This window comes from Lottia gigantea (genome assembly GCF_000327385.1).
Source record: "Lottia gigantea unplaced genomic scaffold LOTGIsca_92, whole genome shotgun sequence".
Classification (NCBI taxonomy): domain Eukaryota; kingdom Metazoa; phylum Mollusca; class Gastropoda; family Lottiidae; genus Lottia; species Lottia gigantea.
In genome coordinates this window covers 542344-567185 of record NW_008711014.1, presented here as the reverse complement: position 1 = coordinate 567185, position 24842 = coordinate 542344, and the positions used below count along the sequence as shown (strand labels likewise).

Below are 24842 nucleotides of genomic sequence, written 5' to 3'. Positions count from 1 at the left end.
AAACGTCCTTCTCACTCTTTAGAGTCAATAATTTCGAATTTTATGTATTTTTTGTAATTTTCTACATGCTGCTGCTCAGACTCGATTAACATGCTCCAATAATTTAATTATGATAACGAACTATTGGTGGAATGTCATTTGATACTATCATTATACAGGTAGAACTATTCCTGGAGATAACACGGATTCTCAGATCGTTAATTCTCCATTTCTTATCATCAGATTGTTTAACAACTCAATCATTTCAACGATATTTAATTAAATTTACTTGAAGGGAGATGACTAGTGAAGGACACTGATATCTTAAATAATAGAAATTTGACAGATAAGTATTGGTGATCGATGGCAGTGTGGACAAATCGTCAGAGCACCTGTTCATTTCACGTCTTTTTCATGTATTACGTTAAATATTGACAATTAACCATTATTATTACCATAACAACATGTTTCATCACACTTCCTATTCTTACTAGATAATGTATCAAATTCTGTCATTTGGAACTTTGTAACAAAATATTCTGGATAAAGGAATAGAATAGGTGTATATAAACAAATAGGTTATACGTATATATAACGAATAAATAGGTGAATATGATCAACCAATAGGATATGCGTATATATAACGGATAGGATAATAAACAAATAGGATTGGTGAATAGGATCAACTAATAGGATATACGTATATATAACGAATAGGATAATAAATAAATAGGATTGGTGAATAGGATCAATTCACAGTATAAGCTAATAGTGAAAGCGAATAGGATAATCAAATAGGAAAAGAGAATACGAATGGCGATTAGGATAAGAGAATAGGATAGGAGAATAATACTGAACGAATAGGATAAGGAAACAATTTCTACTCAGGATAAATATATATAATAGTTGAATAAGAGAGACCGCAAGTGGACGGGGATGTCTTTACCGCCAAAGCATGTGAATAACCGGGTAGTGATAAACGTTGGAGGAACACGATATGAAACGTACAGAACGACCTTAAAGAATATCCCGGATACACGACTCTCGTGGATTACAGAAACTAAAGCCCAGAACTCGGACTGCGATCCCGTTACGGGCGAATATTTCTTTGATCGACATCCCGGGGTATTTAATATGATTATCAATTATTATCGGACAGGCAAGCTGCATGCTCCTACAGATGTCTGTGGTCCTCTGTTTGAGGAGGAGTTGACATTCTGGGGAATAGACGAGAGGCAAATTGAGCCGTGCTGCTGGAGTACCTACAGAGCTCACCGAGATGCTCAAGAGACCCTAACTCATATTGATGGTATTGATATGAATCAAGATGAGCAGGATTCCGATATCGATGACCATGTTGCAGAGCGGTTTGGTATTGAGGAAGTACCAGCTGCTAAAGAGGGTAAATGGTTACACTGGAAACGACGGTTGTGGAATCTCCTGGAATTTCCGTATTCAACCAAAGCCGCAAAGGTATGACATTAAGGTCAGGAAAGAAAGAAATTGAAGGGATACAAAGGGGCTCCCCAGGCCTTCGTCTTAGTATAGATTTTTATCTTTTAATTGCACCATTCTTCTTGCTCATATCACGTCTGTGGTTCCTGTAATCGAACAATATAACATTTTGGTCACTTGGTTTTGCCCATAGTGGAGTTTTCTGTAATTGAAGGAACGGGGACCAACTGGGACGTGAAATTAGAATGATGCAGATATAAACATAAAGAATTGGCAATGCTCATAGAATGGCTAGAAAACTTCTTTTGAGTCTCTTGACTTCAAATCATTTCTGCGTGGTTGTATAATACACCAATGAAACACATTGACAAATGGATATTTTACCGGTGCGTTGTACAGTTTGGGATAATCGTTATGATAGAAAATAGAAGTACGATAAACGAAGTACGGGTCCGGGCACGATGCAGAAACGATTCTTTTTTCTATTTTCTGCTGTATCGATAATCCCACACCGTACCTCGCACCTAAACCCATATACCATCATCTTCTGTTATATTATTAAGAATTATATTTACTTTTTAGGTATTGGCTATAATATCACTGGTGTTCGTTCTTTTTTCTATTGGTGCCTTCTGTCTGGAAACACACATGAATTTTCGTTATGTAACAGTACCTAATGCCACGATACTAGATGTACACACAGTTCTGGAAGCTCAAACTATGACCAAACCATATCTGTTCTTAGACGTTGTAGAATACTCCTGTATCGCGTATTTCACTTTAGAAATCATTGCCAGATTTATATTCTGTCCATGTAAAAGAGAATACGTAATGCATGCATTAAATTGGGTTGATTTCATGTCCATATTGCCCTTCTATATAAGACAAATTGTGATAAGGATTAGTCCGGAACTCGAGACGTCGACTGGCTTGTATTATCTCAATACATTGCGGCTGATACGGATATTTAGAATATTGAAGTTATCGCGACATGTGAACGGTTTGAAGATTCTGGTACAGACGATCAGAGCCAGTGCTAAAGAACTTCTTCTCCTGATTCTCGTCTTGGGAATCGGTGTCCTGATATTTGCCTGTTTGATATATTATGCTGAACAAGTCGCTGATTTTGGTGAAAATGATTTTAAAAATATTCCTTTAGGATTCTGGTGGGCGGTAGTAACAATGACTACTTTAGGGTACGGTGATCTGCATCCTCGGACTGCTCTTGGTTATATCGTCGGAGCGGGCTGCGCCCTCTGTGGTCTGCTGATGTTGGCATTACCCGTGCCAGTTATTGTGAACAATTTTACTTTATATTACTCGCATGCTCAAGCAAGAATGAAACTCCCCAAGAAGACGACGAAGATATTGGTTGGTGCTGCCGATGCACTGAAACAGCAGATGTCACTTCCAGGTGAAAGTATCCATAGTTCTACAGTTAGCACGAACATTGACTCGCCGGAATTCAAGAAGAAAGACACCAGAAGTAGTTTCAGTTCCAACACAGTAAATGGTAAGGTTTACACATGTCCGTTTAGTTTCCAGAGGGAAAGCAATATTCATATATATATATGAATATGGTCTGATAACTCCAGTTGTCGGAGCATCCTTACCTCTATATTGCTGGATCGAGAACTACTTTAATTTTAATCTTTAATTTGAATCCACCTCGAGATTCCAAAAAAAAAATGTTACACGCTGTATGAAAAAATATTTATTACTTTTGCTTATCTTCTAAAAGTGGCCACACTTAAAGTCGAAGGAAATCGCACGAGAATCGTGAGGTGCTCTAGAATATACGTTTGGGGTGTTGTTCACAAGCTACCTAAACAGTTGACGCAATGGTGGTGCTTCTGGGGCGGATTGGAGTTCGACTGAAACCCTCTGACAAATCCTTTGTTTCTTTTATTTCAGTCAAGCCTCATGATACCTATACCGGAAAGATAAGTGTTATATTTACAGATGAACTGGCTGAAGAAGTGGTATCTAGATCTCCCTCTCCTGTGCCATCCCCTGTCGTTACCCGCAGTCGTAAACGAATACCAACACGTAGACAGAGTTTGTTGACTGTAGTCAACTAAACATGATCGAGACGTATCGTTTATCCCGTTACCAAAATAAACCGAACATTTAGGATAAGGCTAAAAGTTTGCATCATCCCGCTATCGGTATGACGAACGTTTGTTGAGGATATCGTATAAGTCTAAAGGGTTTACACACTAGAACTGTAGGATCTGCAACTTTATGTGGTGTAGAATATGGGTTTTTCAAGATTCGATGAACAATGCCTATTTTCGTGTTTATTACATGTATATATATTTCTGAGCCTTCTTTGAACATCAAGGGCTTAAACAAATTCATGAACTGGTGCCTTCATGTAAGTACAGAAAGTATGACTTGAATCGCCAATCAAATTTGAGTTCACAAAACAATATATATCAAGTAATGAATGGTAAGAAAATACCAATACCACATTATTCATCATATACACATAGAATCACCACGCCCCGTTTCTTAATTGGAGCATGTCTAAAGCTTCAATGGAATTTGAGTCCATTAAAACTCAATTGACCGACTTAATGAAAGTGACCTCGTGACTGATAATTAAAACCAATTAAATGTGTTCTGCTTTATCGCATAGAATAATATGGTTTTGTTTCTTTTATAAACTGGTAAGATCATTGGGTTATTTTCTAGATGTCTTGCGCTTATCAAATGTGGCATCTGCCAAGTCAGATCTCCGTAGATCCCTTTCTAATGAGAACTACTTTCTTGTATTGATTTGAGTCTAAACGGCTTTGCTTGTCAGCCAGAATGGTCGGCCCTGATCCATAGACTTGAACTCTTTCAGTCCGGGCCAGAATCGTGGTTGACTTGCCATTGCATAGAGATTGGCTACAAACCTAATATGCATAATTACATTGGGAAAAGAAGCCTAGATTAGCGGTGATATTGATGTAGCTTTATATGAAACAGGCGTTTGATTACGAGTCAAATTAGGAGATTTGAATAAAGTTATTGGCTTCGTGCTGTGTCTTGATGTACAAGAGATAGTATCAGTCGAATGTCTATTACCATACTGTTTCAAAGCAGAATAGAACCTTCGTACCGCCGACATTTATTTTCTTAGAAACACTTCAATATCATGGAAAAACATCATTACCATTTTTATTTGACGTTTTTGATTTTCTACCGTCATATCTGTGAATATTTGTCCAGGAAGACGAGTATGAATGCGACAGCTAGGATTAATATAGAAGAAATGAATAACAGATTGAGCAATATTTCTGGATTAATTTCGTTATTCTATCAATTACAAGTCATAATTCCTATTCAGATTCGTTCCACGGTAGTAATCTTATTCAATATCATACTAACTTATTCACTGCATAATCTTTACTTCTTCAATTAGTTTTCTAGACAATTATCCTATTGGTCTAATTAGTCGGATTAGGTTTGTATAATATACCAATTAGTTCTAATGTGGTCCCGGTATATCACAATGTCCTTTTTAGTATCAGGAATTTCGGAAGGACAAGCTAACATCAATTTTAACTTTGTATATAAAAAAAAGAAAACTAACATATTTTGGGGTGATTTTGACATAAAAACTAATTCACATAGGTTATCTGTAAATAGCTGTAAATAGAAGGACCAGCAACAAATGGAACCAAGTGGTTTGGATTCGGAACGTTAATGTAAAAATATAGTGCGAACCATATACAGTCAAAATTGTACGAAATCAACCGTATTGAGAGTGATCAATCAATCAACGGCCAGTAAAAAGGAATATATATATATGTGGTGTGTGTATCGCAATGTAAATACACATACGACAACCGTAAAAGGGCAAAAATTTTTATGTGTTTGCGCCATTCCAATTTTCAATCAGACGTCTGTGATTCTAACAATTCCACGTGTGGTTTAGCGACAAAATGGCTTCAAGCAACAAAAAAAGTTTTCTCAACAATTTTAATTTCTTCTCCTGAATGTATTGACTAATAACAATAATTCTAACAATAACATTAATCACTAATACGCATTTATCACAATTCCTATCACAAATAAAACTCATCACAATTGAGATAATATTAATATACATTAACAGTATAAAATATTAGAAAACACAACAGTACAAAGATCATCTGGAGGTACTAATTGGTCACATTCCAACGAAAACTTTGTATAGACTACGTTTTAAGAAACGCACGGTTTTGGTGGAAGTCTTCTCAGTGAAGATGAATTGGGTCCGCTTTTTATGAAATGTAACAGTATTTAATTTAGCATACTATGATATAAAATTAGTTGGAAAAGGGTTTTCAACATGACCAATAAAATATGCTGTTACGCTGTACACTGCACTAATCTACACCATTTTAAACATCGAATTTAAAAATCTCCTTTAACAGAGCTGGAACATGAATGGTTTTGTTTACTGAATACATTTTTCTTTACTAACGCTATAGAATTAAATGTACCATATCCATAAGTTACTCGAAGCGTGATAAAACTTTTGTGGCACATTGTTCCAGAAAATTGTCTGATAATTTTGGTAGCTTAAATTTTGGGTGAACTTGATTCAATTTCAACTTACTTATGTTAACAATCAAGCAAACTAGAAAATTATATATACATTAATGTACAAAAACATTTACTTGTATAATACAAAACACTTATTTGTATTATACAAAGCCCTAACTTATATAATACAAAACACTTATATCATATAAAACACTTACTTATATTATACAAAACATTGACTAATATTATACAAAACACTCATTAATATTATACAAAACACTTACTTATATTATACAAAACATTTACTTTAAATATACAAAACACTTATATTATACACATATAACACCTTTTCAATATACAAAAATCTTAACTATTGTCCGACCACTGTCCATTCTGAATAAAAATTTTACCAATTATAACTGACTTTTAGCAATGGGGACATTTTGAAAGGAACACCAAACTTTTGAAGTTCCTTTTACCCGTGATGTACTACAAATCCACCCAGATACCCATTTGTCTCAATTTAGCTTGGATTCCCCTACGTCATTGGTGTTGATTACAATTCTAATGTCGGATTAAACCATCATTTAAAAATCGTATTTCCGTTACAATATTTTGGTTATATTCAATTTTTGAACTAAGCAGAAACGGACAAAATTAAATTCAGAAAGCCCAGTGGCCAGTAAGTAGATATACAGATATAAATAATACATATCAACACAACCTGTGTATGAACTTTGGATCTTTGGTACTGAAACAATCTTTTTAAAATACAGGCTCATTATTTCGTTCCGCTTCATTTTGTCCGTGGGAACTTGATGGCAATCTGAGCCCCGAGGCCTTGTAAACGTTATGTCATGTTACGTGAAGGTAACTGGATACAGGCTATTTCATTTCAATTTACCAAAAACTTGAATCGTGTTACTAACTAATGATCACATGAACTTTTGTTCTTTCACTATAATCTACAGCAGTGCTTTAATAGAACTATAAATTATGTAATGTAAAAAAAGCGAAACGAAATGCAAAGCTGTACTTAAATGGATTGTATCAGAACCAGATTTCTAGATATTGCTTTATATTATTTTACAAAAACAAAATAATTTTGTCACCATGTCAAATATTGGTATCTATTAACATCTAAACACCACAAACATTTTACCACGATATCATTGCATCAAGATTCCAATCTTATGACAACTTCCAACATGTCGTCTCAATGCTGAATTTATCTGCCGATTATTCCAAATTACAAAACTGCCCAAGATGCAATACTATAATAAACTATTGTTACACTACTTGAATAACACAAAAGCAGTATAATACACATCTGATTAACTGTTATAAATATACATGGAAGCAATTTGATCACGTAACACACATCACATTTGTCCCATCCGTCACGTAATAAATCAAAATCACAGATATTGCTCCTCCAGTCGCAAACAGATTGTAATCAAAAACCAAATTAATGTTTCCTTAATGGTGATAAAACTTGAGCTAATAAACATATATTTACATGGACTTCAAGAATTAAATGAAGTAAAATAAGTCAATTAATATAGCGTCACGTTTTGCGTCACGTATTAGCGTAACGTAAAGTGTTAATGGTTTAGAGTCACGTTATGCATCACGTTCTGTGTTACGCGTCACGTTTTGAGTCATGCTTCGGTATTTTTATGTACTTCCCTCGGAGTAACTAGGTCATAATCACCAAAATGTCCAAGTAAAATAATCCATTCCACTCGATTCATACGTTTAAAAGATGCTATTGCTGCTAAGGTTAGCCATGGTTTTTAGTATGTATTTTCAAAGCGAAATTAAATAAGAATTGCTAAGCAGGAAGAACTGTTGATAATGGCTGACCACTTCTGAGAATATGTCACCTTCAAGAAGCAGTTTCACTGGTTTGAACTAAAAATATTACTGTGCTCAGAACAGTTTCACAAGTATACTGGTATTCCCTCCTCGGCAAGATGTTTTGGTGTTTCTTGAGGATAGATCAGGCTGTTTGCTCTCTGTAAAATAATAACATCAATAAAGCTATTTTCAAATCAAAACTAAATTAAAGAATGAATAGTTTTATTTCATTCTGTTTAACTATATTAATTTGTCAAGGCTCAACAATTTGTAGAATATTCTGAATGGGTTACATCACTATCATTGACTATTTTTATTGACTCCATTTTTACACAAAAATATATTTTTCACAATTGCAGACAAGTTATATCAACATAGCTTTTCTGGTCCAATTTTACATTTTCGGTGCATATTCAAGACCGAATGTTCTATAGTATATTCCAAATGATGAGCTCTTCAAAGAGTTCCAAGCTAATCATTGCCATTTCGTTGTGCCAGTATGATGTGTATTATCAATTATTTTAATATCTCACCTCTCTGAAGGAACCTTTAGCCTTGAGGAAGGCATAAGCCATATAAATAGTAATTGAAAGTAATGGGGACAAGACTATCAGCCAGCCAATAATATTAGCCCAGACTGGGTAGACATAGGTACCATAACTTGGTGGGGGTGTGTTTAACACTGACAGTACGAATAATGTCTGAAAAAATAAAACACACAACGCAAAAATTAATAATATTTGGTTTCCCTAAAAGTGGTATCATGTGTTCTGATATCGAGTCGTTAGAGACACCTGCCACAGTTAAACACAATAAAGATTTTGTGATAGAAGATATTTATTATTATTTTGCAATAACAAAATGTGTTAATATGACATTGAAAGTCCATGTACACTGTCAACAACAATAAATATAAAAAATAACCAAACTTTGGATTATAATTTTCTTATTTTGTGTACGCCGTTGCGTATTGAACCAAAAGGAAAAACTTATTCATTACATAATTACACATGCCGGGCTGGATATGATAATTAGAAGATATATATATTTGATATACTTACTAATAAGAAAAATGGACTGATGAACGCCCAACAGACTTGCCAGAATAAACCTGGAGGTTTACCAATCATTAGTTCAATATCTTTACTAAACTGTTTTACACCTAAAATATAAAACAAAATTAAATGGCATTTTCCCACTCAAGCCACTCAAGATGAACCTACGTAAGATGGTATTCACTGTGCCTGGATAATCCAAAAGAGACCATTGCCTAGGGTTTCTTGGTTTAAGAGGCTACAGCAGTTTACAAAATAACCTAAGCAGTTGGTTGTAATTTTTGCATTTCCTTCGAATAAGCCCTTTTTAAAGTATGGACTTACAGCAATACTGTCTACAAGAGGCCAATGTATAAATCCTCATTCATCCGTAAAATTCGATTAATATGCATGAATTTGACCACCAACATATTGACGTTGTTAACAAAAATAAAATGTAAGTCTTACCATAGATCCAGCCTACTGCTATAGCTTCTAAGAACACCACTAATAAAATGGAGATTGGTGCTGCATAGACATCCATTAATTGTACAATATAAATACCACCCTACAAAATACATTAGATATGTATATAACAATGGAACTAGAAATAAGACAAAAATTTTCACAAGGTACGCACAACCTTTTTTATAGGCTTCACGATCTTGAGATTTAAAAAAGAGCGAAAATGTTTTCAAGGCACCACCTTCTTCTCAATCGTTTGGAACTCGTATATTCTACGACTCGGTTTCCCTTTCTGAAAGTTCACAGTACTGATAATGTTGTAGTTATGTTATTTCCAGTAACGGACCAACAGTCATCTAGTAATGGTTGTGACTTACATAAGTAGTTGAGGCTAGTCCACCCAGGAAACAATAAAACATCAGACAGATAACAAATAATTCACGTCGTTTCCTCAACCATGGCCATTCATCTAATATACCAGTTATAATAGCTTCAAGACCTCCAAACTGCAAATAAAAAATTACGTTCGTTGAAGATAAGAATCTGTGAATCAGAATACATTAATAGATTTCCTTTCACCTGACTTTGGTTTAATATCTGTACATTTTGGAAAGTTAATCCCCATTTCCAAACCAATTCTTTTGATAATGATTCTCTATCCGACACATGTCGGCAGAATTCGGTATTCGATAAGGTATTTTTGTAACTTTGCAATGGAATGTAGATAATGTAGACTCTATATATTTCATCAACCAACAGATTTGGTATATGATCACATCAGGTTTACATGACTATATAATTTCAACCAGTGTGGTTTGTAAGTATAATAAAGCCTCACCGTTGTGTCCAACCCTAACATAATTAACATAAAGAAGAATATAATAGCCCAGAAAGAAGAACCATCAATTGTAGCTATAGCTTCTGGATATACCACGAAAATCAAACCAACATCTGCAAAATACATGTAAATAATAAGAACAAACTTTTCATACACCAAGTCACACGGAGACTTAATGTATGCAATAATTTATGTGAAGGATATTTTAAAAATACAATCAATACTATGGGGTTTTGTTTTGTAAGAAAGTTCGTTATTAAATGCAAATTGCAAAAAATAATGCATGTATCAAAATCTCAACAATGATACAATCTGGAACATTTTAAAAGGTTATGTTTTGGATTTAGAATATTACCTGCTCGAGCAACTTCATCTATGGATTTATGTTGTTCATGAGCCATGTAGCCTAATACTGTAAACACGGCAAAACCGGCTAAAAGACTTGTACCACAATTTATAGCACTGGTAGCTAACGCATCTCTACAAATAAAAACAGAAGAAATAAGACCACTTGGTATAAATCTTCAATTTTACTGAACGGCCAGCAGCAAATCATTCTCCAGATACCAAGAGGACCATTATTATAACACTCTGACGTCTCCTCGGTGTCTCAGTGATGAGGTGGGGGCCCGTAGACTTAAATGGGTTGGGAACCCTCCCATGCATTTTGTTCATGGTGTGGCCCGTAGATTTGGTTCAACCAGATGAATCACTGTTGATCTTTGACAACAGTTGAAAGAAAAGCTTCTCCTATGTCATTTAAGAAATCTTTTAAAAGAAAACTGACTTACTTGTAACAATTGTTGTTGAATTTATTATAACTAGATAAAGCTAAAAGAACACCGAACCCTGGACCGAGAGAGAAGAAGATCTGAGCTGCAGCATCAAGCCACACCTGAAAATAAAAATCATTTCAAATATTAATAAGATAACACTAGACAATTGTCAGTTTAGTGTGGAATTGAGAAAATCTTTTTGGTTGATCCTTGACCTTGACATGGTATTTCAGATTATCAGCAACATTTCGACCTTGGTCTACTGGCTTCAGACAGACGAAAATGTACGATCAGTCGGCCTGACGATCATTCAAGACGTGTTATTGTTCCAAGCAGTCCCAATCAATCAGTATGACATTATGGTATTCAATCGCTATTGCTATTACCGAGATGAATAAAGGTAAAATATCCCTCTGTCATGTAAGTAAGGAAAGCTTACCGTTATTGTTAACAACATTTCCCACTTCGGGGTAATAAAAAACTTAATTCCTTCATACGCTCCTGGTAGAGTACTGCCTCTGATTAGTAAGATTATTAATACTACGTATGGTAATATAGCAGTAACCCAAACAGCCTGAAAATAAATTCACATGGTTTCAAGTCAGTGTCAGGTATATTAAAAAAAACCTAAAAAGTGGTCGTAAAATATAGTAAAATGAATATTTGATAGTATTTTTCAGTCACAACCATATTAACAGAAAATGTTCCTAATTAGATATGATCTAATAAATAAATCAAAGAAATTTTTGAAATAATGATAATGATTTTGATGATGATGAAGGTGATGGTGCATGATGATGAAGGTGATGGTACATGATAGTATATGATGGTACATGATGGTGATGATGATGAAGGTGATGGTACATGTATATGATGATGATTGTTCGCCAACGCAACAGTCGGCGTATTGAAATGTACAAAATATATCTAAATAATAAGAGTATTCATGTATATACCTTCCCAGAACTTTTAATTCCTTTCCACAGGGCAAAATACACAATTAGAAATACAGTCATTAAACACAGAGCCATGGTCCATTTTACCGGACCTACATTATCTAAACCAGAGGAATACTGCATCTCTAATACTTCTCGCCTGAAAATATACATTGTTTATGAGTACTGAAAAATAAACATTGGTTTTAATTAGACTGAACCCATTGAAAGAATAGTACAAATGATGAACTGCAACTGTAGAGTTTTATCTGAAATAAACCCAACAAAATGATAATTACTTTAAAGAAGTTCACTTGTACTACTAATGCTTCTTCTCTTGAAAATTTTCGTTGCATGTAGAGTGTGAACTTGACAAATTGTAATGACGGAAGCATCGGTTATATTTTCATTTATAGATTAATTGCTTTTCACATGAATGTGTCTGCTTATGGATCAAGCTTTGGTCAAGGCAATGTACTTTTATGTCCTACTATTGGGCTCTTGTCAGTTGTCATTTTTAGGCTGTATCATGGTTCTCGCAAGAAATTAACCAATAGAAACAAGAGAACAAACTATAATTGAAGAAATGAGAAACCTTAAGACAATTGTCCACAAGAAATATTGTGACCAAAGTAAACATGCTATTTTTGACAGTGGTACAGATAAGAGGTTGCTATAAATAGGTGTTCAGGGTTGGTTAATTAATATAGCTAATGATTAAACACAGTCTAATGTTTAGATACTGTGATTGCTTGTATTGATGTTCAATAACTGATAACATACAACATGCCTACTACTGCTGACCGAATTTCTTCAACGCTGTCTGACAACTTTCTATGGAACAATTGACGTTAAGTGAAAACGATTAATGTTAACTGTTGCGTCAGCACCCCACTCCACCCTCCATCAGTCACAGATATTTCTATATACGAGCGTATAGAGATGAATGTCACATTCGCAAATATCCTTAAATATCACTGAAAGCTTTTGCGATAATGATGGTCTAAAACGTGTAGTGTAAGTGGAAGAACCACAGATGTCTGCCTGAAAATCCGAAGGTTTTTTGTTCATAAAACCTCTTTACAATCATTTAAAGGTATTTTTAATGCTTACTTAAAATAGGTAACAATATGATTGTGTAAGGAATCTTTCTATGCTCTGTGCACTCGTAGCCACATGTATAACCGTTCGTTAGAATATCACTTAAAAGTGGGACAAATTAAGTAATTGATGATGACCTACAGCTTCAATTGACATAAATTTTCAAAACTTGCAGTATACTTTACAATTCTCTTTAAAAGAAATTATAAAAGTTTTATTATATTGTCACTGAATGGCTTCGTTCGTTTAAGAAGTCTGAGTAACACGAGAGCTTTTTTTTATCTCTTCATTCCTTATTTAGGTCTTTATTTGTTGTTCTTGGTGGAAATTTCCAACCTTAATTCCAAGTTTATATTTATTTAATACAAGACTTAGTGACTAGACATCTCATTAGAATAACATTATATAAAGATATCCAATGGACCAGTACGATTTTAATACAATGTACAGTCAGGAAGTTTATTAGAACATTGAATAGAATCACCAGGATCTTTGACGCTTTCAGTGTTGAAACTAGATCAAGTATCGATATTATCGATTGCAGTTAACTGTTTTTAATTAAAGTCGATTTTCTTGAGTGTAATCGAACTCCTAAGATATCTAGTATATGATAAAGCACAAGATATAGGGATATACTTTTTCTGAAATCTATATATTAACTCAACGGTTCAGACCATTGAGCTCATACGATTAATCGAGTAGACTATCAGATTTACCTATCTTTATAATTGTCCTATTTTTAACGATTTGAATAGTCATTTTAACAATTATAGACCATTTTCCCAGTTAAAAAACACCAGTATGTCTGCCTATGAGAAATTTATCGTAAGTCCAATATTTAAATATATGTAAAAAATTTCCGCCACCGACTAAGTTTTGATCCTTAGATTCTTTTTTTAAAACGACACCAGGCATTTATTTATTATCACAAACAATGCGAATTCAGGTAGTTACAAACAATCCTAACGTGAATGTATTCAAATCAGCCTACTGGGATTATTGTGCTGACTGACAACTCGAATGATCTTCATGATACATAAGACATATCGCGAGTTGATGCCTATACTCTTTGTTTACCTTTGCATTTTAACTTTACCGTATATCATATACTTTCTTATCCTTATCCATTCAGTATTCGATTATCATTGAAGTTGGAAGTAGGTCTTCTAATTCAGTAATAGGTTCCATTGGTCGACTTGTCGCATATATTGGACATAATTCATTTTCTGAAGCCTTACTGTGCCAGTGATCCGGAAGCAAGCCTGACTGAGATATCGTTCATGTACTGATTTCATCTGGAGAAGTTCATTAATTCATCCTTTGTATATTTCTCGATAAAAATTAAGTAGTGCATTTTGCAAAGAAGAGGTTGGACAGAGTTGATGAATAGCCCACCCTCTATGAATCTTACCACCTAATAATACTGCCTTGTGTAAGGATTGGTAAAACATTAAAACAGTAAAATATAACAGTAAAGATATATTAATATTAGACTATGGATTACTAAATTTGATACAATGGAATTTCAGTATCATGGAATAATTTTTTCACAAATTGAAACAAAACCAAATCTTTTACTCATAAATTCATGATATTTATTTCCAACAAAATAGTTTCGTTCCATTGTGTAACATATACTAATCTTTCAAAATAAGAAAGCAAAGATTATACTTACTCAAAGAACTCAGTGGAGGCAGCAGAAGCATAATCATCAGATGTGGCATTAGCAGAACAGTTGGAGTAAGTGGATGCCGTCGTGTCGTTGCGATCCTCAAAACACATGGACAGTGCTCGCTCTCTGAAGGTGGTGCAGTGTGGAGTGTTCCAGGTGTTATTACACGTCAACCAGGGCGGCTGGGCTCGGAATGACGAGAAGAAGAAATACACAGCCCAGGCTATTATTGTATTATAATATATAGCAACAAATGTAGCAATTATACAGATAGCCATTCCCACACCTGTAATTATAAAGAACAATCATGGGTTAAGGGTCATATTGGTCTGGACAATGCATATTAAGCGGTAAACGTCTCATTGTTCTGTACGTTTCTAGACTAATACAATGAAAGGGGGTTCCACTCCATTTTCATTCTGTACTGGTGTCGACTAGGTTATACTGCACTTGATTGGGCCTTTGGCGTACGTCCTACTATTAATATTATGTTACTATCGAAGGTATTGGTGGCAGTAAATTTTTAATGAAAATCATAAATCCTAATTAATATATCGTTGGATACTAAAGAGTGGATATACTTTAGAGACAACCACAACTGCATAATGGCATCAGGCAAATAAATATTGTAGCCCATTTCTTGTACTGAAAAAAAGATCAAGTATTCTGTTTCACAGGAAAAATTTTGATGTTGAATCTTTTGATATTAGAAAGTCCATGTTGTGTTATTGTAAACATCAAATCAGCTATTATATGAGGATGACAGCATCAGCTGATATCAGAACTGTTACTCTTCCGTTCTTTTCATTTATAAAATACAACCAAATGTTAATACTAAATTACAATACCATAGAAATACCAGGCTGTGTCTGTACTTTTTAATGTCAAACACTCAATAAACTAAATGTCGAACGAGAAAAATAGATTTTTTTCTGAATAAGGAAATACCCTTATCTTTCTTGTCGATTACTTCAATTAATTTCTTGATCTAAATGTGTGGGACAAGTCATTATTTCAATATTGAGAAAAATTCAGAATAAAAAAAGTAAATTGTATTTTTCTACTAATGCACTAGTGTAGTTTAAAAATTAACGATTCTTATATAGCCATTGATAGTTATGTTTAGATAGTTCTACTAGCATCATATACACATGATTGTGTCCAACTAGCAGATTGATACACGAAAATTGTAAGCACCATCCATCTCGACTGTAGTACAATGCCACCAATCTTGACGTTTATGTTCAAAAAAGCTTTTACATAAAAACATTTCTTGAGTCTTAGTACTTTACTGAGTTTGATCTTCACCAACAACTCAGCACAGGGAGTCCATTCAGTAAATAACATTGTGGTACATTATTTTAACTGATGTAGCTATTTAGATAGGAGAATTTGTTCCCAGACGATTTGAAATCAAAGTGTAAGACTTGAGATTATTCATGCATTAAATTAAAATAAACTCTCGAATCTTGAGAATGAGAGGAAATTAAACTTGTAAAAACATCTGATATACCAGAAATATCTACTGATGAGGACAAATATGGACAGTTGTATCAGTGATGATCAAAATTATTTTAAGTCGTCTGAAAAAAAATTACTGTTAAGATTCATTGACAGGATGATATCCTCTGGATTGTATTCGTTAAACACGTGATCACATGCACCAGACATAATAATGCGTATCCAAGCCACAACCCACAAGTTGATATTGAACAACTGAACAAAATTATCAAAGTGACCACGACATAGTTGAATATGGAAATAAATGACAAAGCCAACAACGTGCCTGTAAACGTTTTCCTTTTTTTTGTCGCCTGAAAAGACCTGAAGCTTTCAGGTGGGCAAGGCACAAAGTGGATTGTCCCCTGAAAAAATTCCGACGACCCACCAATTCCATTGCAACTAAATGCCATACACCATTGTCCCTCCGGATATATTATTTACCCCTCCGAACAATCAAGTCTGGCCACGGACCTGGCCCTGCATCCACAAAGATAGCATCTTTCCCTTTACACGGCTTATACTGATTTTACAAGCAAATGAAATGAGCTACCAGCAATTTGTTACAAGGTATAAGATCTCAACATTAGGAGTGACCAAGCGTGATCATCTTTCTACCACAGAAGTCATTGGGTTCACGATCTCTGACCTAAATTTTATGGCTACCTAAATCTGAAGGAATAAAATGAAGACTAAGATGTAGAGATTGTAAAACGAAAGTAGAAAGATACATATCTAATTATAGAAAGGATCACCGGTATTTGAATAATAATTAGTTTTGTGCAAGATGTGTTGATAAAAGGCTTATTCTTCCATTATAACAACGATCTGCTGCCATCAAATCACCAATAAAATGTTGCCGTTACTCACAGTATTCTTGACAACTTGAATATTGCCACATGTTTTAGTCCTTATTCCAGTAAATTTGTAAAATTCGGTGTCATTCCTTCTGAAAACTACGTTTTCGTAGTATAAAAAGTATCAAAGCAAACCAAAGTCATCTCCGGTTTCAGATAGACATCGTATCAGGCGTAAATTGTGTTTCAAGTGGTAAATATGTATAATGCAAACGTTAGATTTCGGAGACTTTAACTCTGACTAGTATAAAGTTTTGATAAATCTTCTTCACCATACTTTCCACCACAAAACCACAGATGATGGAAACTGAATTTCGAATGCTTCACAGCTTGAGATAATCCTGAGTCTTACAAAATACGTCTCACTACATCCCTTGTGTAGAAGAGCCTGGTGGGTCTGAAAACGCCATTTTTTGATGTGACAATAATAATCTTTTTACATGAAATATGAGAAATAAAGGTACAGTACAATTCCTATGTACCCACTTTCTCAATGCAGAAAATGGACACTACAAAGTAACGGAATAGCACTTACCCTTGAACAATGGACAGATTCTGTTCCATACAGTAAGGCAGCCACATCTTTGAAATTGACCAAGAGCTAGTTCCATATAAAATAGAGGTAAACCACCGAATACTAACATAATAAGGTATGGAATAAGAAAGGCACCTGTAAAATAGAAATGTAGAAGGAATTGTGAATCTTAATGGAGCGCTTGTTAGTAACATAACGGGTTGCTTGGCATGGAATAAACAAAAACCAAACATTTACAATCCGAACTGCGAAACGAATAAAAACAAAAACAAAATATACCCATGAACTAAACAGTACGTAATCTATATAAACTACCAAACACAATAATAAAATAGATCAAATACATGAAATCATCTGAAATCTGAGTAACTCTACACTCTTTAGGCTACTTTTCAGATTCATTGAACCAATAATTCAAGCAGAGTTGAAAACAACTGTAAAGAGAAGGTTTAGAATTTTTCTAAATATAATAGACTCGTGATCAACACATGCTGTCGACCTGCGTTTAGGATTCACAGTGCATCATCAGGATAGTTTTATTGGAAACGTGGTTAACTTTCCAAAATTGAACTTTTATCGGCAAAGTTAGCATATACACGTAATTGCTTCCAGGGCTGTCTTACCAGACCGATGTATAATGTTGTGCAGAGAAATGGGACATATAATTCCATTTCGTTTCTTTCTGGAATGTGAATTAATTGGTAATATTGTGACTTTAGGATCTATATACAGTAACAAATAATGTCATTGTCAAGTTTGATTATTAACAGTTGATTAGATTTTCATATCGCCATATTGTTTTTAAATTAGGATCACTGGTTTATTAACCCATTTAAATCAAGATATGAGTTGATTGTCTTTGTTTTGTAGAATGTTTCCGTTGTCAACTTCCCACTGAAGTTCATTGTCTTTGCTTACTTATAACTGTCATCATATGCTTAATGGTCATTTTGGAATTTTTCCTCATTGTAAAGCTAGATGACCTGGTGAGGATTGTGTATCTGAAATTCTGTATTTGGTTATTAAAGGATTGAGTTTCACTATCCGTTTGACCAATCGTATCTTAGTCTCAGAAACAGCATTTTGTTTTGCTCAACTAAGCGGTAATAATGTTCACAGGTCACCGTCGAAATTTGAGTCTTAAAATCTGTGTTAGAAAGTTTAAAAAAGACTACTCGTCATTTCGCGAGGTTCTGCCATGTATAGAAAAGACACATATAGAAAATGAAAGAGAAATTCCTAGCTTGAGGTTTTTTGAAGGAATTATGTGATTTTCGTACATTTGTAGTACTTCTGAAGACTATTTACATATATTCAAAACCCCCATCACCCCCCGACAAAGGCGAATATGTCCCTTTTTTTCTCAAAAAAACGTTCGGTTTTCGCTTCAACTCTTCGTTCAGAATATGAAATAACCATTTCAAAATATGCTCTGCAATTTAGTACACTTTCACCAAAAATTGCCTGTTGCCGGTGGTCCATTTAAGTCTAATTGATTTTAGATTCAACTACGCATCTTCATGGTCGATTCGAGCTCCATTCACGTCGATGTCAAAACCCAACAAATCAAACAAGCGAGCATGGGCGTAGCTCAATGTCTGTTCAGAACAAAATACAAGGCTTGTGTTCAGTTGTGTGCTTTTGAAATCATTCCTATTGGAGTTTGATTAACTTATACATGTTTGCGGATAGAGTTTGCGATTTCTGCTCAAATGCACCACAGCACTGTCAAATTTGTTCTCTGCTTTGGCAAACACTCTGCTGTGCTTAGGGTTTCCTCGCTGAGCGAGTATCATTTTAATTTGTATGTGAAGGTAAAAGAAGACGCTTTTTGAAAGCTGAAAGATAAATGAACGCTGAATTAAGGAATCTTAAGGTGGCTTTTGTAGTCAAGGTTTAAGACAAATTTCGTAATAACTTGACCATTGTGAAGATGGAACTTCCTGGGATGAACCTACACTCAGTAACGTAGCTTAAGGTAACAAATTATTGCACAATCAAAATCGTACAACTGACAGGCTGATAGACAGAGTCAAGTATCGCTTCCGGTTATATGTGTAGGTCGTAATAATTAGAACTATAAGAAACAGGGAGTTAATTGGTTTTTTCCTCCAAAATTCAAACAAAATATTTTTATTTTGAAATATTATCTATTATATGTCATTGATTGGAAATTTTATTGAGCCACCTAATCTGGAAGAGCTTCAGACAGATATGTCGAAATAATTTTTAGCTTATTAGCGTAGGTAGAAATGTAGTTTAAACGAAACGACATTATTTTTTCTATTATTTGACAGCCATTGGATTTATACAATTTTCATTATAACAATAACAAGTTTTTCCTCCACACCGGATATTGTTCAAATTTCCAATTACCAAGAATTTGTTAGGTCGTGATTCCCAATCTCTTGTAACGTATGTATAATTATAACTTTTTGACGTCATAAATCCCTTAAATAGAGGTGAATCTATTATCAGAAATATTGCAAAATAATTGTTAAAAACCTTACCCTATTTACAAATATAGATAAGCATAATTACAGAAATTGTTCGTAAAATTGTGAAAAATATAATATTCATTAAGTTGAATTAACTTTTGAGACTAAACACAGCACTCTACTGTCAATTTGAAAACGACAAGAAGTCCTTTAAACTGTTATTTTCCAATATTTTCTGAACATTTTTACATGAAAATATTTCTCTATAATGACTCCGGCAATTTTTGAATTTTTTTTATACTTTATCTCCCTCACCCCAACGCTTAGCCTATGACCATGGAAATTTCTTAGAATCGTCCCCACGAAACTGATATTTGCTTAAGTATTGGATTTATTGTTTTCTATAGAATCACACGAGTCAATTTGATTAATGAGAATAGATAATTAACCATATCAACAGTAATATCATGTACAGTAATATCATTAGATCAATTTAAAATGTCATATTTAACAGCAGAGCGTGCCAGAGCAACAATCGTCACGGATCTTACTTTTTGACTTCTGAAATATTCCTTCTTTTTTCAGTACAACGCATGTTAAGCAAAAGTTGAATAGAATTTTACTTCCTGGATTTATGTTCTTCATTGGAATAAGAAAGACGGACAAAGCCATGCAGTGTGCTATGAGGGAAAGAATTAAGGGAATATTGATAATAATGAAGAGCATTTTTAATCTAATGCAGCAGATTCATACATAAATGTATACATTTTATGATAATTTTTCGAAGTAAGCTTAGTATTTGAAAAGAACGTAAATTGTATTACATTAATTTCCTATATTTTCAACATATTAATAACTTTGAGAACCTAAACCCGGCGTATTTGTGGTGATATATGAAATAACATAAGTACATAAAAAATTATAGATATCTTATATCTTATATGTTATTTTTACTATCTTAATGTGACACATTGTCTCATTGACACCAGACTTAAGGTTTCACAATTTGCTTTCCATGGCTATCAAGATACTTTAAAATTGAATTTCCCAACTTTTTTTTCAAAATGTTTAACAGATGAAGTATTTTCCGAGAGGTCCGTTATAAAAAACGTAGGCCTTGCTGTACAAAAAAAGGTCTTCAATAAGATTTAGAAATGGTATCAAATGAATTTATTCAATTCCCAGAAGATGTTGGGAACACGTCGCAACTTTGTTTAAACTGTAACCTTTGATAATTGTCAATATGAAACATGAAAGAGCATGAAATGGAGTAATCAGGACTAATGAAGAAAAAAAAACAGAAATAAAATGATTAAAAATGCTTACCACCACCATTTTTAAAACAAATATAAGGAAACCGCCAAACATTTCCTAAATCTACTGCAAATCCCACAACGGACAATAAAAACTCGGTTTTTTTGCCCCAACTTTCTCGCTCCGGTTCCTCGCTCGGTTTTTCTATAATTTTAGTAGTTCCATCCATAACCATTGGAAGTTTTGGATCTGGCGACATTTTTTTTTATAAAAATAACACGTTATAACTTTATAATAACATAAACTCTTATTGAAACAGACGTCCAGAATAATTTCGCGCGCTTTCTTCCGCTCATCTGCCTACTTGGCCAAACAAATATCGTCTGTTGAAGAATCCAGTTCCAATTTCGGAAACCATGAAAATGCATGTAGTCGTAATCGATCGGTCACAATGTAATGAAATGGTTAATTAGCAGGCAAACGTCATTAGATTGATAGTAAGAAGTGAGACATTCTCCCGCCAAATTTGTATAAACCCATCTTTATGTATAAGATGAGGCTAAGCTAGGAAATAACCGTTTTTCTAGACTCTGCTTAGTTTCAGTAGAATAACTAATGTTTCAATGGTCAGTCTCGACAAGAATTAAATAGTTCCTTGATTTATAAAGCCGGTCGATAGGCCAATGTCCCATCGTTATTGTCAACGTTTGTGACAGTTTGGTTATTTATAATATTCTGTTTTAAAGATATTTTGTAATATAGTTCAAAATAGCCTTTTAGGTGACAATAATACCTTCTAAAGCTTCAGGCTTCGATACACGCAGGTGTTTGACTTCGATAGGGGGGTGACCAAACAGGGAGCATTGACATCTTGGCTTTAAACTATTTTGGATATTTTTTTCCATACATTTGGACACGATTTTGAATGAACCCGGTAATATCGCAATAACAGTAGCGTCATTTTGCATTTATTTTTTCCTTTTCCGATTTCTACCTTTCGTAAGGGTCTTTGAATATTATCATATAATTAATGTTAAGAAACAATTAAGGAACAGTGAGGAACACATTCAAATGCGTAACTGACGAAAAGGATTGACACTACTGTCATTTCAAAACAGTTATGACCCCATAGGCAGTACACGAATTCCAATATCACTTTAATAAAAGACACAGAATTACCATTCAAAAGGTAAGAATTATATTTGTTTCCCGTCTTCCAGTAGGTAGAAACTTATTGTCCAGATCACGTAGGAAATGGACAATGATAACGTGGTATATATTGTATTGTGGAAAATGTGATCATGGGTCCAACAGTCCATTTAGAAATATCAAAACACACCTTTTTTATATTCAGATATAAAGACTTCAAAGATACAACCCTGAAATATCTTGCTTCTCGACATGAAGAGCAGACAACTTGGATGTGAAAAACATTCATATCATTTCATTCCACTGTACAATGTACTTGAACTCATAACTTGCTTATAAGTGGCGGAATTGAAACGCCTGATAAATGGATGTAACCAACCTACACATGCCTTGTTTCAGTTCTAGAACCGAAGTGCTTGGAAGTTTATTCAATATTCGAGTGCATTAAAGATATATTTATATTCATTTGGTGGACAGCTTGACTCCTGTTAACTGAATTATTTATTTCGTGAAGACTGTAGCGTGCATCGTCTAAATACCTATTAGCCGGGGCTGTTAAATTGTTAGCCCTGGGCCCATTTACTTCTGATTTTATCTAACATTAATTCACATGTTCAAAATTTGGTGTTTCCCCAAAGAGTGTGTTTTACCCATTACACAGCTACAGACTGTGCATGTTTAAGATCCCCAACAGATGGAAATCGAAATATATTATGCGAATGCCGCTGTTCTGGCAAAATTGTCCTCATTGAACATTGCATGGCGTTGCTCGTCTTCATTAGCCCATGAGGTGCAGAAAAGTAGGAAAATGGAAAACAACTTTATAATATCTGCTGCAAAGATATGACATGTTATGTTAATATAATCTATTGAAGAGGAATAATGATATAAATAACAATAGATATGGTTTGTTTGACGCCGTGTGATTCCATTGATGTGCTAAACAGGTTTATTAGCAGAAAATTGACTGCAGGCAGAATGTCATTTTAGATCGGATTACGTCAAGTCTTATTAAAGATTTCTCAATTAAAATATATCATTATATTTAGATAACGATTACACCATCGTCTGGCCCATGAGGTAATGTCCAGGTTACTTTTACATTTTAAAATTTTTCAACTTTTATGACAGCTTGGAATTGATTGGGCTCAGCTATTCGTGGCATTATCAATTATCATTAATGTACTGCCTATGCCCCTGGTTCTCAACCTGGGGTGTTTTCACCCCCTAAGGGGTGTGGGACTAGAGTGTCAGGGGTGTGGCAATCTGGGGTAGGAGAACAATTTGTGGATGAAAAAATATTTGGGGTGTGAAAGGTCCACGTTATTGATCCACGATTGTAATGGCTGAAATAGGTTGTGAACCACTGACTATATGCTGTCGTTACCTTTATTGAATGGTACGTTTTAACTGAATTTCTTGCAAATTATGTACTAAAAAATATCCCTGGGAACGCAGTTTAATTTTCTAAACGATGCCCGTCTTCATTAGCCCAATTAGGTACAGAAATGTAGGATGTTTTTAAACTCTGATTGCAAAGATCTTTCCAGATTGTAAAGTTGACAAAAATCAATTTTCTTGACAAAATTTCTGAAGTATGTTTGCACCAAGTGTCATTTTACATATTGGTCTGATTTCGAGATTTGACACCGTTCCAAGAATATTCCACCAAATGACTAGAGCGGAAAATGTGAGTCGCAGTTATTTTGTCGATAAACACTAGGGTTTAATGGACAGAGAATTGCCAGTGTAATCATAAAACTCATTTCTATTCATGACTTGTACAAATAATGAGTTAGATAATCAAAATGATACATTTCAACATCAATAAATTACCCATTTCTTATAATCAATCTTTCTACAACTATCTTCTAGTGAATATTCCACTCTTCATTCTGGATACTGTCATTCTCGATCACACAATTCTGTTAGGTTTGAAATAAATAAACCAACTACTAACGATCCGAACCGCAAAAAAAAAAATAACCCGAAATCCAAAGAAACATTTTGTTGAATCATCGGTCGCAGCTTATGAACTTTTTACATGAGAAATTATATCAAACATAAGTATTTCATAATGAAGAGTGGTATCAAGTGTCTAGAAGAGTACGTATACCTTGCCCGGACCCACCATTGATGTTCAACATACACAACAAACAGGACAAATAGGAAGGTACAAATAAAAAATTGATGACTGATAATTCTAAGGGAGGGAACTGATCACAAATAAAATATTAAGACAACAAAAAACTGAAAACTCAACATTACAAGTCGAAATATCTAAAAATTCTACTTTCTAGACCCTGTCATGATTGATCACCTAATTCTGAAAATTTTGAAACTGCAAACTCTAGTCGAATTATTACCATTCAATGATTGTCGAAATAACACATTCAAAGTCGATATATGCGATGTCTAAAAATATATTCTAGTCCCTGCCATTTTTGATCGACGAATTCTGTAATTTTGGAAA

At 34.2% G+C, this 24842-nt stretch overlaps 2 protein-coding genes across 2 annotated transcripts; one reads left to right on the top strand and one right to left on the bottom strand.

Annotated features, from left to right (window-relative positions):
- Positions 1–915: 915 nt before the first annotated feature.
- LOTGIDRAFT_170030 (hypothetical protein) lies at positions 916–3555 on the top strand (the record flags this gene model as incomplete). Its single annotated transcript, XM_009068659.1, has 4 exons — positions 916–1452; positions 2017–2848; positions 3464–3465; positions 3508–3555. The coding sequence occupies 4 exons, from the start codon at positions 916–918 to the stop codon at positions 3553–3555; spliced, it is 1419 nt and encodes a 472-aa protein (XP_009066907.1).
- A 4781-nt stretch (positions 3556–8336) lies between these two features.
- On the bottom strand, positions 8337–21449 carry LOTGIDRAFT_134594 (hypothetical protein; the record flags this gene model as incomplete). Its single annotated transcript, XM_009068658.1, has 12 exons — positions 8337–8516; positions 8877–8977; positions 9318–9417; positions 9692–9820; positions 10153–10265; positions 10508–10632; positions 10944–11047; positions 11368–11502; positions 11885–12023; positions 14640–14922; positions 17529–17663; positions 21293–21449. The coding sequence occupies 12 exons, from the start codon at positions 21447–21449 to the stop codon at positions 8337–8339; spliced, it is 1701 nt and encodes a 566-aa protein (XP_009066906.1).
- Between the last annotated feature and the right edge of the window lie 3393 nt (positions 21450–24842).